The sequence below is a fragment of the Bipolaris zeicola genome (assembly GCF_000523435.1).
Source record: "Bipolaris zeicola 26-R-13 unplaced genomic scaffold scaffold_139, whole genome shotgun sequence".
In the NCBI taxonomy this organism is placed as follows: Eukaryota; Fungi; Ascomycota; class Dothideomycetes; order Pleosporales; family Pleosporaceae; genus Bipolaris; species Bipolaris zeicola.
The window spans coordinates 38,037-50,692 of NW_006912188.1; the positions used below are offsets into that span (position 1 = coordinate 38,037).

The 12,656-nt window shown below is 53.4% G+C and overlaps 5 protein-coding genes across 5 annotated transcripts; 3 read left to right on the forward strand and 2 right to left on the reverse strand.

Moving 5' to 3' along the window:
- Nucleotides 1-954: 954 nt before the first annotated feature.
- On the forward strand, nucleotides 955-1,944 carry COCCADRAFT_28131 (uncharacterized protein; the record flags this gene model as incomplete). Its single annotated transcript, XM_007716412.1, has 1 exon — nucleotides 955-1,944. One exon carries the CDS (start codon nucleotides 955-957, stop codon nucleotides 1,942-1,944), a length of 990 nt encoding a protein of 329 aa, XP_007714602.1.
- Nucleotides 1,945-2,464: 520 nt separating this feature from the next.
- On the reverse strand, nucleotides 2,465-3,754 carry COCCADRAFT_28132 (uncharacterized protein; the record flags this gene model as incomplete). The annotated part of the gene is made up of 1 exon (XM_007716413.1): nucleotides 2,465-3,754. One exon carries the CDS (start codon nucleotides 3,752-3,754, stop codon nucleotides 2,465-2,467), a length of 1,290 nt encoding a protein of 429 aa, XP_007714603.1.
- Nucleotides 3,755-4,179: 425 nt separating this feature from the next.
- Nucleotides 4,180-7,223, forward strand: COCCADRAFT_102216 (uncharacterized protein; the record flags this gene model as incomplete). Its single annotated transcript, XM_007716430.1, has 3 exons — nucleotides 4,180-4,462; nucleotides 4,550-6,207; nucleotides 6,399-7,223. 3 exons carry the CDS (start codon nucleotides 4,180-4,182, stop codon nucleotides 7,221-7,223), a joined length of 2,766 nt encoding a protein of 921 aa, XP_007714620.1.
- A 1,809-nt stretch (nucleotides 7,224-9,032) lies between these two features.
- On the forward strand, nucleotides 9,033-10,109 carry COCCADRAFT_102215 (uncharacterized protein; the record flags this gene model as incomplete). Its single annotated transcript, XM_007716431.1, has 2 exons — nucleotides 9,033-9,300; nucleotides 9,424-10,109. The coding sequence occupies 2 exons, from the start codon at nucleotides 9,033-9,035 to the stop codon at nucleotides 10,107-10,109; spliced, it is 954 nt and encodes a 317-aa protein (XP_007714621.1).
- A 1,138-nt stretch (nucleotides 10,110-11,247) lies between these two features.
- COCCADRAFT_102200 (uncharacterized protein) lies at nucleotides 11,248-12,409 on the reverse strand (the record flags this gene model as incomplete). The annotated part of the gene is made up of 2 exons (XM_007716432.1): nucleotides 11,248-12,127; nucleotides 12,156-12,409. 2 exons carry the CDS (start codon nucleotides 12,407-12,409, stop codon nucleotides 11,248-11,250), a joined length of 1,134 nt encoding a protein of 377 aa, XP_007714622.1.
- Between the last annotated feature and the right edge of the window lie 247 nt (nucleotides 12,410-12,656).

Here is a 12,656-nt window from a genome sequence, read left to right on the forward strand (position 1 = left end):
TCAAGCAAGCGGAAAGATGAGCGCGGCCGGAAGGATGTGATTGATGAGGAAATGGCTACCGCCGGTCAAAGCGGATTGGCGTGCATATGCTATCAGTCGACATGTGGGAATGTGAGTAGAGACGAGTGCAGCAGAACGAGGATGGTGCAGGGAGCATCATGTCGCAGTGACGAAGGTTGGGTGGGGCCAAAAGCGCGCCTCGCCGAATTAGGGCGGACGCAGCGAAGCGAGTGGCTGGAGAGCGCAGAGCCGCACCAGCCGAGGGCGTTGGAAGGGGGCTAGTGAGTTTCTGTACGGTGCTACGTAGAGAGAGGTACATACATCCATACCGGCTTGCATTGCATTGGCCCACGCCCATGGCCGTACTCGGTGCTGACTACGCAGTTTTTTTTCCTTACTATCGCCTTGGTCAAGGTCGGCAAAACTGCCACTCTCAGCCACGTCCCACGCACGCCCTGGCCGGCCCGTGCAGTGGACCCTGGAGATCCACATACGACGTCATCGCAGCCAGCAACTGACAACACCTCAGGGCCCCTGTGAAACTGTTGGATGGCACTATCATGACGAGTTTTCGCAATGGGACCGATGCTGCCACAATACCACCGCGATCGGCCACATCCGGGTTGTTGTACGGGCACGGTGCTGCCCTGTCGCCGGTCTTGGGGGTTTGCTGACTGCTCGAGGCGTGGCACACATGGAGCCATGATGACAGCAGCACCAGCCAAGGGTGACGAGAGGGGGAAAGTTAGAAATTTCAACAAGCCCGACACATGCGCTGGCTGGACAGACATATGTAGCCTTGCAGCCCTGCCACGCGCTGTTGCTGTCGTTTAGAAGAAATCCCAATCTCAATTCTATCCATACCCTTTTGTTTTCCCCTTTGCCTCCTGTGCAATTCCTAGAGACAAAACCTCCTCTCAATCTTGTTCACATTCATCTCCGCATACCGCAGCCATGGCTCCCCTTGCCAACCAAAAGACCTACAAGCTCTACAACGGCGTCACCATCCCCGCCGTGGGCTTCGGCACCTTCGCCAGTGAGGGCGCATCCGGCGAGACGTACGCCGCCGTAACCACCGCACTCAAGACGGGCTACCGCCACCTCGACTGCGCCTGGTTTTACCAGAACGAGGAGGAGGTCGGCGCCGCCGTGCGCGATTTCCTCAAGGAGAACCCCAGCGTCACCCGCAAAGATCTCTTCATCTGCACAAAAGTCTGGAACCACCTCCACGAGCCCGATCAAGTCAAATGGAGCTTCAACAGCAGCTTGACCAAGCTGGGCATGGACTACATTGACGCCTTCCTCGTCCACTGGCCCATTGCCGCCGAGAGCGACGACAACCACATGCCCAAGATCGGCGCCGACGGCAAATACATCATCAAGAAGGACCTCACAGAGAACCCCGAGCCCACATGGCACGCCATGGAGGAGATCTACGAGTCCGGCAAGGCCAAATCCATCGGCGTCTCCAACTGGACCATCGACGGCCTCAAGAAGCTCCTCAGCTTCGCAAAGGTCAAGCCCATGATGAACCAAATCGAAATCCACCCTTTCCTGCCCAACTCAGACCTCGTCAAGTTCTGCCAGGACAACGACATCCTCGTCTCGGCCTACTCACCCCTCGGCTCCCAGAACCAAGTCCCCAGCACGGGTGAGAAGGTGCGTACAAACGCCAAGCTCAACGAGGTTGCCCAGCGCAGCGGCTACGACCTAGCTCAGGTCCTGCTGGCCTGGGGTCTGCAGCGCGGCTACGTCGTCCTGCCCAAGAGCTCCACCCCCTCGCGCATCCAGAGCAACTGGAACATTCCCGAGCTCAGCAAAGAGGACTTTGACGCTGTCGAGGAGGTTGCAAGGGGCAGGCACACGCGCTTTGTTAATATGAAGGATACCTTTGGCTACGACGTCTGGCCTGAGGAGACCGATGGTGGAGAGCTCAAGAAGTAAAGAGAAGGGAAAGTGGGGTAAAAAAAAACAGAGGTGTGTTACGAACAGAACCAAACATCATGATGACATATGAGGGGCTTTTCTTTTCCCTCTCTCTCTTCTTCAATTCTTGTTGTCTTTATTATTTAGCGATACCAAGAGGAAGAAAGAAAAAGACCAAGTCTATTGCAGACTAATGTAGAATAACCAGCTCATAGAGTAAATCGATATGAACTATATTTTTGTATTCATTGTACTGCTTCATTGCAATTGTTAATAAATCGCGCTTCCCTCTCCGCTATTCTACGTTGATCGTAATACAGTATGACGATGTGATGACCATGTTTTAACCTCAAGGCGGTCGCTTTCCCCGCACGGTCAAACTACGGTGCACTACCCTTTGGACCCGCATCGTCGGCGACCTGTCAATCTGACATTTGCCAAAACCCTAAGAACGCCTAAGAGCTGATCTTGGCCTGCAAAAGCCACAGCTATGAGTGATTTTTTATTCGTTTTCGCTTCCTTTCGTTCCAATGCCCCTTCAAGTAGGGATCAGCTGGTCGAGCAATTCCAAGTTCTGCTGTTCCCTGCGCACGCTCCACGACTCTGATGCTGGTTGCGCCAGGGTTGCTGGCTTTGGTAGCACAAGATCTGCAAAGTGCATCTTGGTGAATTCCATGACTACCTGTGCTTCTGAAAACTTCTCTTGTTCCAAAAGTTGTCTGGCAACACCCAGGCATAGCTGGACGAGGAAATTGCGTCGGCTTCGTGATGACTGTGCAAATGTGACGGCTCCAGTGGGGTCCTCGATGAATTTGAGTCCTGGCATTGGACTGCTTTCTGAAGGTCGATGGAGGGAGAGCATAGCCTCGACGGCTCGGCTCCAGCTTCCAAGCCAACGTTGCGATGATGATGAGAATGATTGATACAATTCCAGGTCGATGGACTGGTCCCGGCTGGAGATGATGCGGTTGACAAGACGACCCCCAGCGGTCCTCAACACACTGTGTGCTGACTCGTAGCCCGCATTCTCCGTGAAGCGGAAAGCTTGCATAAACGTAGCCAGGCCGCTGTTCAAGCTTGTGTTTGCCTCAATGGATACCATCTTCTCCAGAAGCTGTTGTCTGAACTTGGTCACTCTTGAGATGTCCAGGCCGGTTTCTTTGACACGCTGCTCATTCGATCGGATGAACCAGCGCCACGGTGCAGAAGTTTCGCCCTCGACCAACTGTAAAGCCACCAGCCTGTCGAGGAACCTACTGCCATTGCCCGACTTTGATATACACATATCCAAGAACTCGCGCGATGTGTCCAAGCCACTGGTCCGCAGCCATTCTGAGAGCACATTTGCTGGTGTGACTCCATCCTTGAGCCCCGCTGGGCTTTCATTTGTCGTTTTCTCGAGCACTTCGAGGCAAATGGCCGCCTTTTGCAGAGTAGCAGAACCAGACGCTATCTCATTGACAAACCACCCAACAGGGTCTCTCAGGACATCGATGGCGGCAGACCCCGACCCTCTCCGGCGGGGCTTGACTGCAAACAGTGGGTTGTTTAGGATCGAGTCCAGATGCTGGGTGGTCGAGGCATAGGAAGAAGCGGCTGCATGGTGCGGGGATGAGGCACGTTGCCCACTACTAATTAGCAGTTGCCGGGAAGGCGCTCTCTGGGTGCTCTCCGAGGGGGGGAAGGGGTGTTCGCGGTCGAGGTGGGCGCGGAAGGACTGGGTAAGCAGAGACAGTAGCTGCTGACTCTCTCGCGGGGACAGCGGCAGCTGGGGGTGAATCTTGGAGGCAAGCGTGCTCAGGACGCGTTTGCCGGTGGCGGACTGCATGGCGGCGCAGTCAGTTGTCGTGAATCGTGCGTCGTGTTGCGGTGCGGCGATGACGAGAGGTGGGCCAGGCACAAGCGGCCATGGGACTGCGGCAAGCGGGCGCCCTGTATGGCACGTGACGGACTAGACGCGCGCGCAAGACGGCAGGCTGGAGTAATACGCCCCAGCTATTCGTAGATCAATCGCTTGTGAACACTCCCCTCACTTCTGCATACCACACAGCCCACTCAGACCCCAGCCAACGCGACACTGCCGCGTCCTGCGCCATTGGAACCTCCAGTGCCAAGACGACGTGGTCGCTTGCCCTTTAGCTTTCCCCAACTTTACCTCCTTCTACATCATCACCACGCACGTCCACCACACCCGCCCACACATTCACACAACCCAAAGTCGCCAGCGGCTTGTCCACACCCCACACAGATTCAATGTCTGAAGCACCATCTCGGCCTGCGCGAGGCAGGAGCTCTGCCCGCGGCGGCAGGGCATCATACGGCTCTCGAGGGCCCAGGAAAACAAACGGCGACAGCGCATCTTCAACCATTGACACATCAGCAGACCAAGGCGAGCTCGGAGAGCTTAAGAAGCGCTACAACTCACAGTTACCCACACTCAAGGAACTGTTTCCTGAATGGACCGACGCCGACCTAGTGCTCGCAATCGAAGAATCTGATGGCGACCTGCAAACCACCATTGAGAAGATTAGTGAGGGTGAGCGCCCCTCCTGCGCCCGTGCACTGCGCACGCAGGACAGCACTCTGCACAACCAGGGGCTCATTGTTTGCTGACATTGTACAGGCTCCGTCTCTCAATTCTCAGAAGTCCCTAAGAAGGTAAAGGACAGGTCCCGCTCAAAGGCGAAAGATGGTGTCGCTCCGGTAGATGGAACCTCCAGTCTGCGTGGTCGACCTGATGGCGCCCGCCGCGGTGTCGACAGCGGTCGTGGAGGCCGTGGAGGTCGGGGCACCGATCGTGGTCGTGGTGGCATTCGAGGTGGCCGTGGTGGGGCCGCTGCTGGACCTCGTACGGCTGCTGGATCAGTCCCGACGAACGAGTCCTCTGCATGGGACACGCCTGCTATTGGAGAAGAGCCCAACGAGGGCAAACACGACGAGACGACTGCGCAGGCGCCCGAGAGTACCCCAGAAGTCATCAAGCCTGCTGTCGAGGCTACTATTACAGTTGCAAAGAAGACTTGGGCGAGTATGTTTGCCGCACCAAAGCCCGCACCCGCACCCGCGGTACCCAAAGCAGCCCCGAAGCCTGCTCCCGCTGCAGCTCCCGAAGCGCCTCCGCAAGTACCTGAAGCCACGCCTGCGAACGACGTTCCCACTGATCCAGTTGTTCCGACCGAAGAACAACCCATACCCCCAGTTGTAGAGAAGCCTGTTGAAACGCCACCACCTACCATTGAGGATACGCCCAAGAAGACGCCAGACAAGAGCCCTGGAGTGGCTACTCCCGAAGTCGCCCTGCCACCGCCTGCGGATCAATTGACACAAGAGAATGTTGAGCATCTTCCTGACGAGTCGCACCCGCCCCCTACGGAGACAGCTTTCAGCACTGTTGCAAGCTCAAAGGATATTGGAAGTGCTGTTGCCACCCCCTTGAACGGGCCAACCCAAGCACCCATCGGCCGTCCCGCTGTTGGAGGATACCAGACGACCGCATTGAAGGCGACTTCGGGAACCCCGCACCGAAGCGCAAGTTTCCAGAGGAGGCTGGTTGAGCAACAAGAGGCAGTTGTTATGCCTGGAAACCATGCTGTTGACAGAGCGGCTGTCCAGTTTGGTAGCATGGGTTTGGGTGAGGGATCCGACCCAGATGTTGATGAGGACAGAGAAGAGGCGGAGACTAGGACTCAACCACCACAGCATTCGCCTGTTGCACAGCCCAGAGCCTCTCTTCCCCCAGCTCCACGCCAGGCGCCACCCCAAGCAGAGACTCAGCCGCAGGAGTCCGTTTCTACACCAAAGCAGGCCCCAGGACTACCCCCTGCTCCTCAAAACCAGCCTACTCTACCCCAATCGCCCTCAAACCCACTTGCATCCCAGGCCATGCAGAACCAGGGATCCCAATCAAATCAACCCTACAACCAGTTCGCCAGATATGGTCAGCCAGGCATCCAGTCGGAAGCCTCTGCCCCACCTCAAAAGCCGTACGACCCATTCGGCCAACAGATCCCGCAATCAAACAACTCGCAGACCCCTGGCTACGACTACGCTGCTCAACAAAGCCAAGCACCATCCCAGCCCGGTGCCTTCTCGTCTGCCCCTGACAACTACCCCTCATATCTCACCGCTGAACAACGTGCGCAATACCAGAACTACTATGGTAGCTACGGTCAGCCTATCGCACAAACCCAGCAAGAAGCTGGTTCCGCGCAACAGCGTACTGGCAGCGCTTTCGGTTCTGGACCTACTGACTCAGCCTATGCTCAGAGTCAGCTTCCACAGGTAAGTGAAATACTTCGGACTCATGCTGAGCTTGTCAAATTCGTGGCCGACCATTATGCTATCCACCTCGAAACACATCGTACAGACGACATGTTATGTGAGGAGCTAGCAAAGGTGGTGGACCGAGTAAGGACAGCAGCTGAACCAGAACTCCTCGCCCATTGACTACAATATACTAAGAAATAAACCAGTCTCAGAGCCGATATGGCGACGCCCAGAACAGCGGACACAACACCCCTAACCCAGCAGCTATGGCCGGTCAAGGACATGGCGCACAAGGCCAGCACGCGCAGCATGGCCATGGTGCTGGTTACCCATACAACCACCCCTACTATGGCAGCCCATACTATGCCAACTACATGAATCAGTTTGGAGGTTACGGCCAAGGAGCAGCCGGCTATGGATCGTTCGGAAAGGGCATGTATGGTCAGCCCCACCACTACGGCATGTCTCCTCAGGCTTCGTTTGATCAGCACTCATCTTCTCCGGCAAATGCTGGAGGCTTTGGTGCATCCTCTTTGCACGACCGTGGTAGTGGCGGAGCTGGAGGTTTTGGCGATTACGGTCGTTCAGCTTCGGCCGCATCTCAGAACCCTAGCGCAACTGCTGGAGGTGCAGGATTCGGCGCTATTCCTGATACTTTTACTCGTCCTGGAAACTTCCACCAGAGCTCATATGGCCAACAGAGTGGACAGGGTATTGGCGACGATGCCCTCAAGCCTTCCAGTGACTACAAGAGCGGAGGACCAAGCCCTTCTGCTCTTGGGGCCCAGCCTGGCCGTCCTGGCTCAGCTAACCAGAGCACTCCCGGACAAGGCGGACCTCAGCACGCTCAGCAAGGCTATGGTGGTTACCCTAGCCACCTTGGCAACAGCGGATACGGTGGCCTAGGCGGGCTTGGTCACCAGACTTCTGGAAGCCACCAGCAGAGCGGCTATGGCAACTACGGTGGATTCGGAGGATACGGTAACAGCTACAACCGCGGAGGTTGGGGCGGAAATTACGGGCAGCACTAGATGCCGTCTCTCATATAATCATAATTGGGAGAAGTGGATGCGTGCTTAAGGGGACGTGGTCAAGTCCTATCATGATGACGAATGGGTATGGCCAATGACCAATTTCTCTTTTTCCCGTTTCTTTTGAGTTGACTGATGGCACGGAAAAGCATGTTTCTTTGATACGCTTGATAAGGCCTCAGATTTTGTATTATGACAATCTCGTTTCTTGTTCCTCTCCTCTTGCATCCTCTCTTTTTTACGGGTCACTTGGTTAAAGTTTACGTGCTCAGTCGCGAGGCGTTCATATCCGCAAGGGAGGGATAAACTCAAAAAGATGTTTGTTTGTCTGGTTTTCTGCTTGCACTCGAGTTTTCTTCTCTGGCACTTTGAGAGAAAATTGTATTAGGGTATAGCTAAAGGTTTAGGGGGTGGGCAAAGAGCAACACTTGAGATTAGGATAGCTCAACGGAGTTGGGGATGGAGCTGCTACAGCTGAGCAATGATATCATTGAACATGGCATGAACTCGTGTTTTCATTGCTGTGGAGAAGTTGCGTAATTTTTCAGGCTGCTGTGAATGTCGAGACCCGCCAGTTTGCGAGGATACCGATAGATGTGTTCGGATGCAGACTGCCTCGTCCTGTTGCGATGACGTTTGGGCCTTGGCACAGGGTCCAGCGCTGCAGGTACGTACCTGTTTGGGTTGAGACGCTAACCACTTTGCCTGTGACAACTATGTACGAGTACTGAACACTCACTTTTTTTTCCATCAATCCAATGTCAACACTACTACTCTACAGCCATACATTCATAACAGCTCCGCTATGGACCAGCACAGCTTTTCCCGCCACCTGGCCATTCTACACTACTCTATGTAACTACAATAGCCATTGCCACGCTACAGCACAAGCGCAGGCCAGGGCATGTTTTCCGAATCTTAACCAAAAGGGCCGATACAAGGCATGCAAACAATTGTGGTTGTTCCGACACATCCCCGATGTGATTTTCGCACTATCACTACCTTATCCGACAGACGCCTTGCTCAGCTAAAGTCTCGATTTCGTCATGGCGATAGGATCTTTCACAATCGCTGCCGAGGCTATTTTGACAAAATAGTAACGTCGGTGCTGGCACTAGCCGGCAAGTTTCACGTGAAGTCAGCAACTGCGATGTGCCGGATTACTGATTGTCGAAACAATCTCGGTGTAACACGCAATTCATATCAGCTTCGCCGGACTGTGTCTTACGTTTCTACACCGCCTTCAACTTTATCGATAGCAACGCCCTCGGAATGTCATTTCCACCTCAGCCAACCTTCGGCAAGCTACTGCACTTCTAGATCTGCCGCCATACTATATCGAGTACAGATCACCCAACGGTCCTTACTCTATGTGGCAAGGTGGTCGCGGCCATGCATTCTGGTCATCAAGGTATTGCCCGAGTTTATTTTTCAGCATTGTAATGCCGGTGACGAGACGGGACAACACGCAATGCCTAACACGTTGATAAACAAAATGGCGTCGTGCCCGTCCGGCCCGTCCACTGCCTGCAAACCTTCTTTTTTAGTTCTGACTGTGCGGTTTATCTCGTGTACCTTGCTCTACTGGCCATTGTTTCCAGAAACTGAGAAGCATCTGAGTCACGCCACAGTCAAAAGCATTACGCTGATTGATTGACTGATTAAAAGTTCCCTTGCTTTCTGACATCAGTCGTTATCCTGGCAGGCCGTAATCCAACACATTTTGCGGCATCTAGTACGCTTCAACTGTGTAGGTTGCGCCCAAGTTTCAGCTACAGATAACTCTTTGTCATGGAATCAACACCCATCATGACTGAGGGTCTTCCAACCTCGTCACTTCTCCGTTTACCCTTCGAGATCCGCCTTATGATTTACGAATATCTACTGCTACCCTCAAAGACTCCCTACTCTGGGCACGGAACGTCGGTTGCGAACTTGGTACCCGATTTCCATACCTACTTCTCCGAGGACACGAACAATGAGCCGTTCACCTTGAGCGTACGGACAATAGACCCTTGGCTGGGGGGTCAAGGCTTGAAGACATGGAAAAGGAGGAGTACTTATCATGTCAGAACTGGTAAGTCAGATTCTTCGACAGCTTGAAAATATCGTGGAGATTGAGGGCGTAAGACGCGAACCACGGATACTTCTCAAATGCTCTGTCAGACAAACAAGACATCTGCTGACTGAACTTTCCAAGGCCCGTTCCTTACAACCACGGCCCCAACGACCTACCGCGTCCTCCTCTCGCCCTACACCGCACATCTACGCTACACAGTCCCCTCCCTCATGTGTGTAAACTCACAAATACACGCCGAAGCGAGTAAAATGCTCTACTCCACATACACCTTTAGTTTCCACATGAGCGTGGAAGCCGTGGTACCCTTCCTCTCGGACCTCACACCCCGAAGCCGGGCCTCAATCAGACACCTCAGTCTGACCAAGAAAGCCCTACCATACGCAAAGGAATTCGACCGCGCAGAATGGGCAGGAATGTGCGCGTACCTAGCCGGCGCAACTGACAACACGCTAGCTGCAGGCGGCGGGCCCAGCATACATCTAAGCACGCTCAAGCTCCAAATGATTGCGGGAAAGCCCGACCAAGCCTGGGACTCCATCACCCCGATGAACCCCTCCGACTTCGATACCATGCTGCGCATGAAGAACGAGTGGCTTGGCGGCAGCGGAGATTTCGGTGGTGTCGATCTCGAGTGGGCCGAGCAGGTCATGGCTATTAAAGGCTTGAGGGATATCAAGGTTAAAGCGCTGGTTGAGCGGTGTGCAAGACCTGTGAGCGAGAAACAAGCTTTTTGGGTCGCGTTTAGTAAGAGTGTTGCTGAGGGGGGGTTTGGCGAGTGGATGAAGGGACGGATGTTGGAGGCTTGAATCTGATTGTGTATGGATGGATGGGTATAAATTTGGGTGTAGATTATGGTGATGGAAATTTGCGTAAGGATTAGAGGAAGAAAGGTTTACGAAAGAGTTGGCCTTGGTTGGGGGGGGGGGGGGTTGTGATATCATAATCGGTTAGAATTGAGGTCTTTTAGAATTGATATGGTTAATATGACTTCTACTGTTTTTTGTTTTTTTGGTGGAATCGAAATCTTTTGCTGTCTGGGATACATTTTGCTAATTAGAATATATCGGTAATAGTCTCGGTCTGTAAAGGGCTCATACAATAGCCAAATGCGAACGCAGATATTGGAATGACAACAAAGAGAAGGTTATCTGGATTGAATGTTATGAAGAAAGCAGAGTTTGTTCTCAGCGAATAGAAATCTCTCTCTGTATCAAATGGGAGTGGAGGACAACCGGTGAATGCGGTTTTTGTTGGGGAGGGAATAGTAATTTAAATGTCAATCTACGCATGTAAGTTAAATAGAGGTAAATGGGTATGACATGTGAAGACTTGAGCGGGATAAATACAATTTTGCATGAACCCGGGGTGCGGGGAGAGAAGAAAAGGACAAAGGATTTAGCATCACGGTATACAAAACGAACGTATACACCGCAACAGCATTCTCATTTTCTGTGTAGTTGTAGTAGTTCCTCCTTTGACACTACTTCATACCCGCACGGAACCCAAAAAAGAACCGCCCATTTTTCACAATCTGAATATTCTCCTTCCGAATTTGTCCTCCCCCCCCTCCCCCCGCCAATCTATCCGGGTATCATATCTTTTTTCATGGCAATTGGCCGTCTCAATCTTTGTTTCTCCTTCTCCAGGCGTTAAAATCCCCCATCCGAAAAAGAAACAAACAAACCAATTTGGTAAAATAAAAGAAGGAGAAGAAGAAGAACCGAGATAAGGAACCGAAAAAAACCAAGAAAAAGGTCTAAAACACAGAATAAAACTCCAGACCCTTTTCATGCCATGAGATGTTGATTTTGATGAGAGAAGAAAAATAAGAACGGGTGTTTGATAGGAGAGAAAAGAAAGAGGAAAAAAAAAGTCCAAAACGTGAAACCAGTACAACACCCACCCCAAGCTTCCTTGTGTAGTAATTGAAACAAGAAAAAAAATCTAAGCAGCAGGGATCCTAGACCGGTCACCACCCTTTGCAATCCATTCATCTTTGATAATCTTATCCTGCTCCATATGCATGAGTTTGTACGCAGTACGAATGGTGCCGTCGCTGACTTCGACGGCGAGACCGATTTCCTTTGGTGATTTGGGCTGGCCCATGAGATGTGAGACCAGGTAGAGACAGGCACCAGCGATAGACAGAGGGGATCGACCGGCTGCAACACCGTAGTGAGCGACCTGGTCGGCACACTCTTCGGCCACCATCTGGACCTGGGTGCCTAGAGCTAGCTTGGCACAGGCACGAGGCATGAGGCTGGCGGCGCTGGTGGCAGTGGTGCCGCCCTTTTGGTTGAGGAGGTTGACTGTGTCGATGACAGCTCCGTTTCCGGCGACTGATGGACCGCTGTTCTGTGATTTCTGGATAAAGGCTTCGAGGACCTTGAAGGTACGGCCGACTTCCTTCTTGGACACGTTGGTCATTTTGAAGATTTCACGGAAACTACGCTGCTGGTCGTGCTTTCGGCATGCGATGAAGATGCAGCCGGCAATGATAGCGTCCTGTGATTTGCCCTTGAACAGCTTCGCATCGTCCGTCATCTTGTAGAGCATCTTGGCCGTTTCGGCCGTCGGTCTGCTAATGTTTTGACTGTCACAGAGCGCTGTGATCTGACCGTAGGCAGCCTGCAGCGCCTTGTTGACCTTGTCATGGTTGCTCTTGTTGTGAGCCCTGGAAAGATCGCGAACCCTCATACCACCGTCACCGAAACCGATCTCAGTCTGAAGCTGGGAGCCGTGCAGAAGGGGGTTGGCAGCGTCACCGATACGTGATGGATCATCGTTGCCCTGGTCTAAAGCAAGATACAATGTTAGCATGCGCCTCACTGATGCAAGTAGGAGGGCGCCACTTGCCGTCGTTGGAGAAGGTTCTCCATTCCGAGCGGGTGTCGATGATTCTGTCGGCGAGGACGCGACCACAGGAGCCGCAAATGGTATCGCCAGCACTGAACTCCTCTACCAGATTGGGAGGGTTCTCTTTGCAGTCGGGGCAGATCAAAGCAACGTTCAGGTCCTCTTGCCACTCGTCGTCCTTTACCTGCACGGGCGCGGCTTCGTATACCTCACCAGGCGACAGGAGGCGGCCGTCGGGTGCGTAAGACATGTTTCTTTCTTTCTTCACGAAGTTCTAGGCTTGTATTGTGGATTCTAGCTACGGGCTCGCGAGACCGACACTTGGAGACTGCTCTTGGGCAAGGGACGCAGGAAACGAGTGTGGTTGCAGAGGGCTGGGGGAACGAAGGTCGGAGAACGGCAATGGAAACCTTATGTCTCGAGCGCGCAGCCCGTTGCCTACGAGGCTTGGCGCTCCGCCCGCGCTAGGCCGTCTTGGGCGGCAGGTCAAGCTGCGG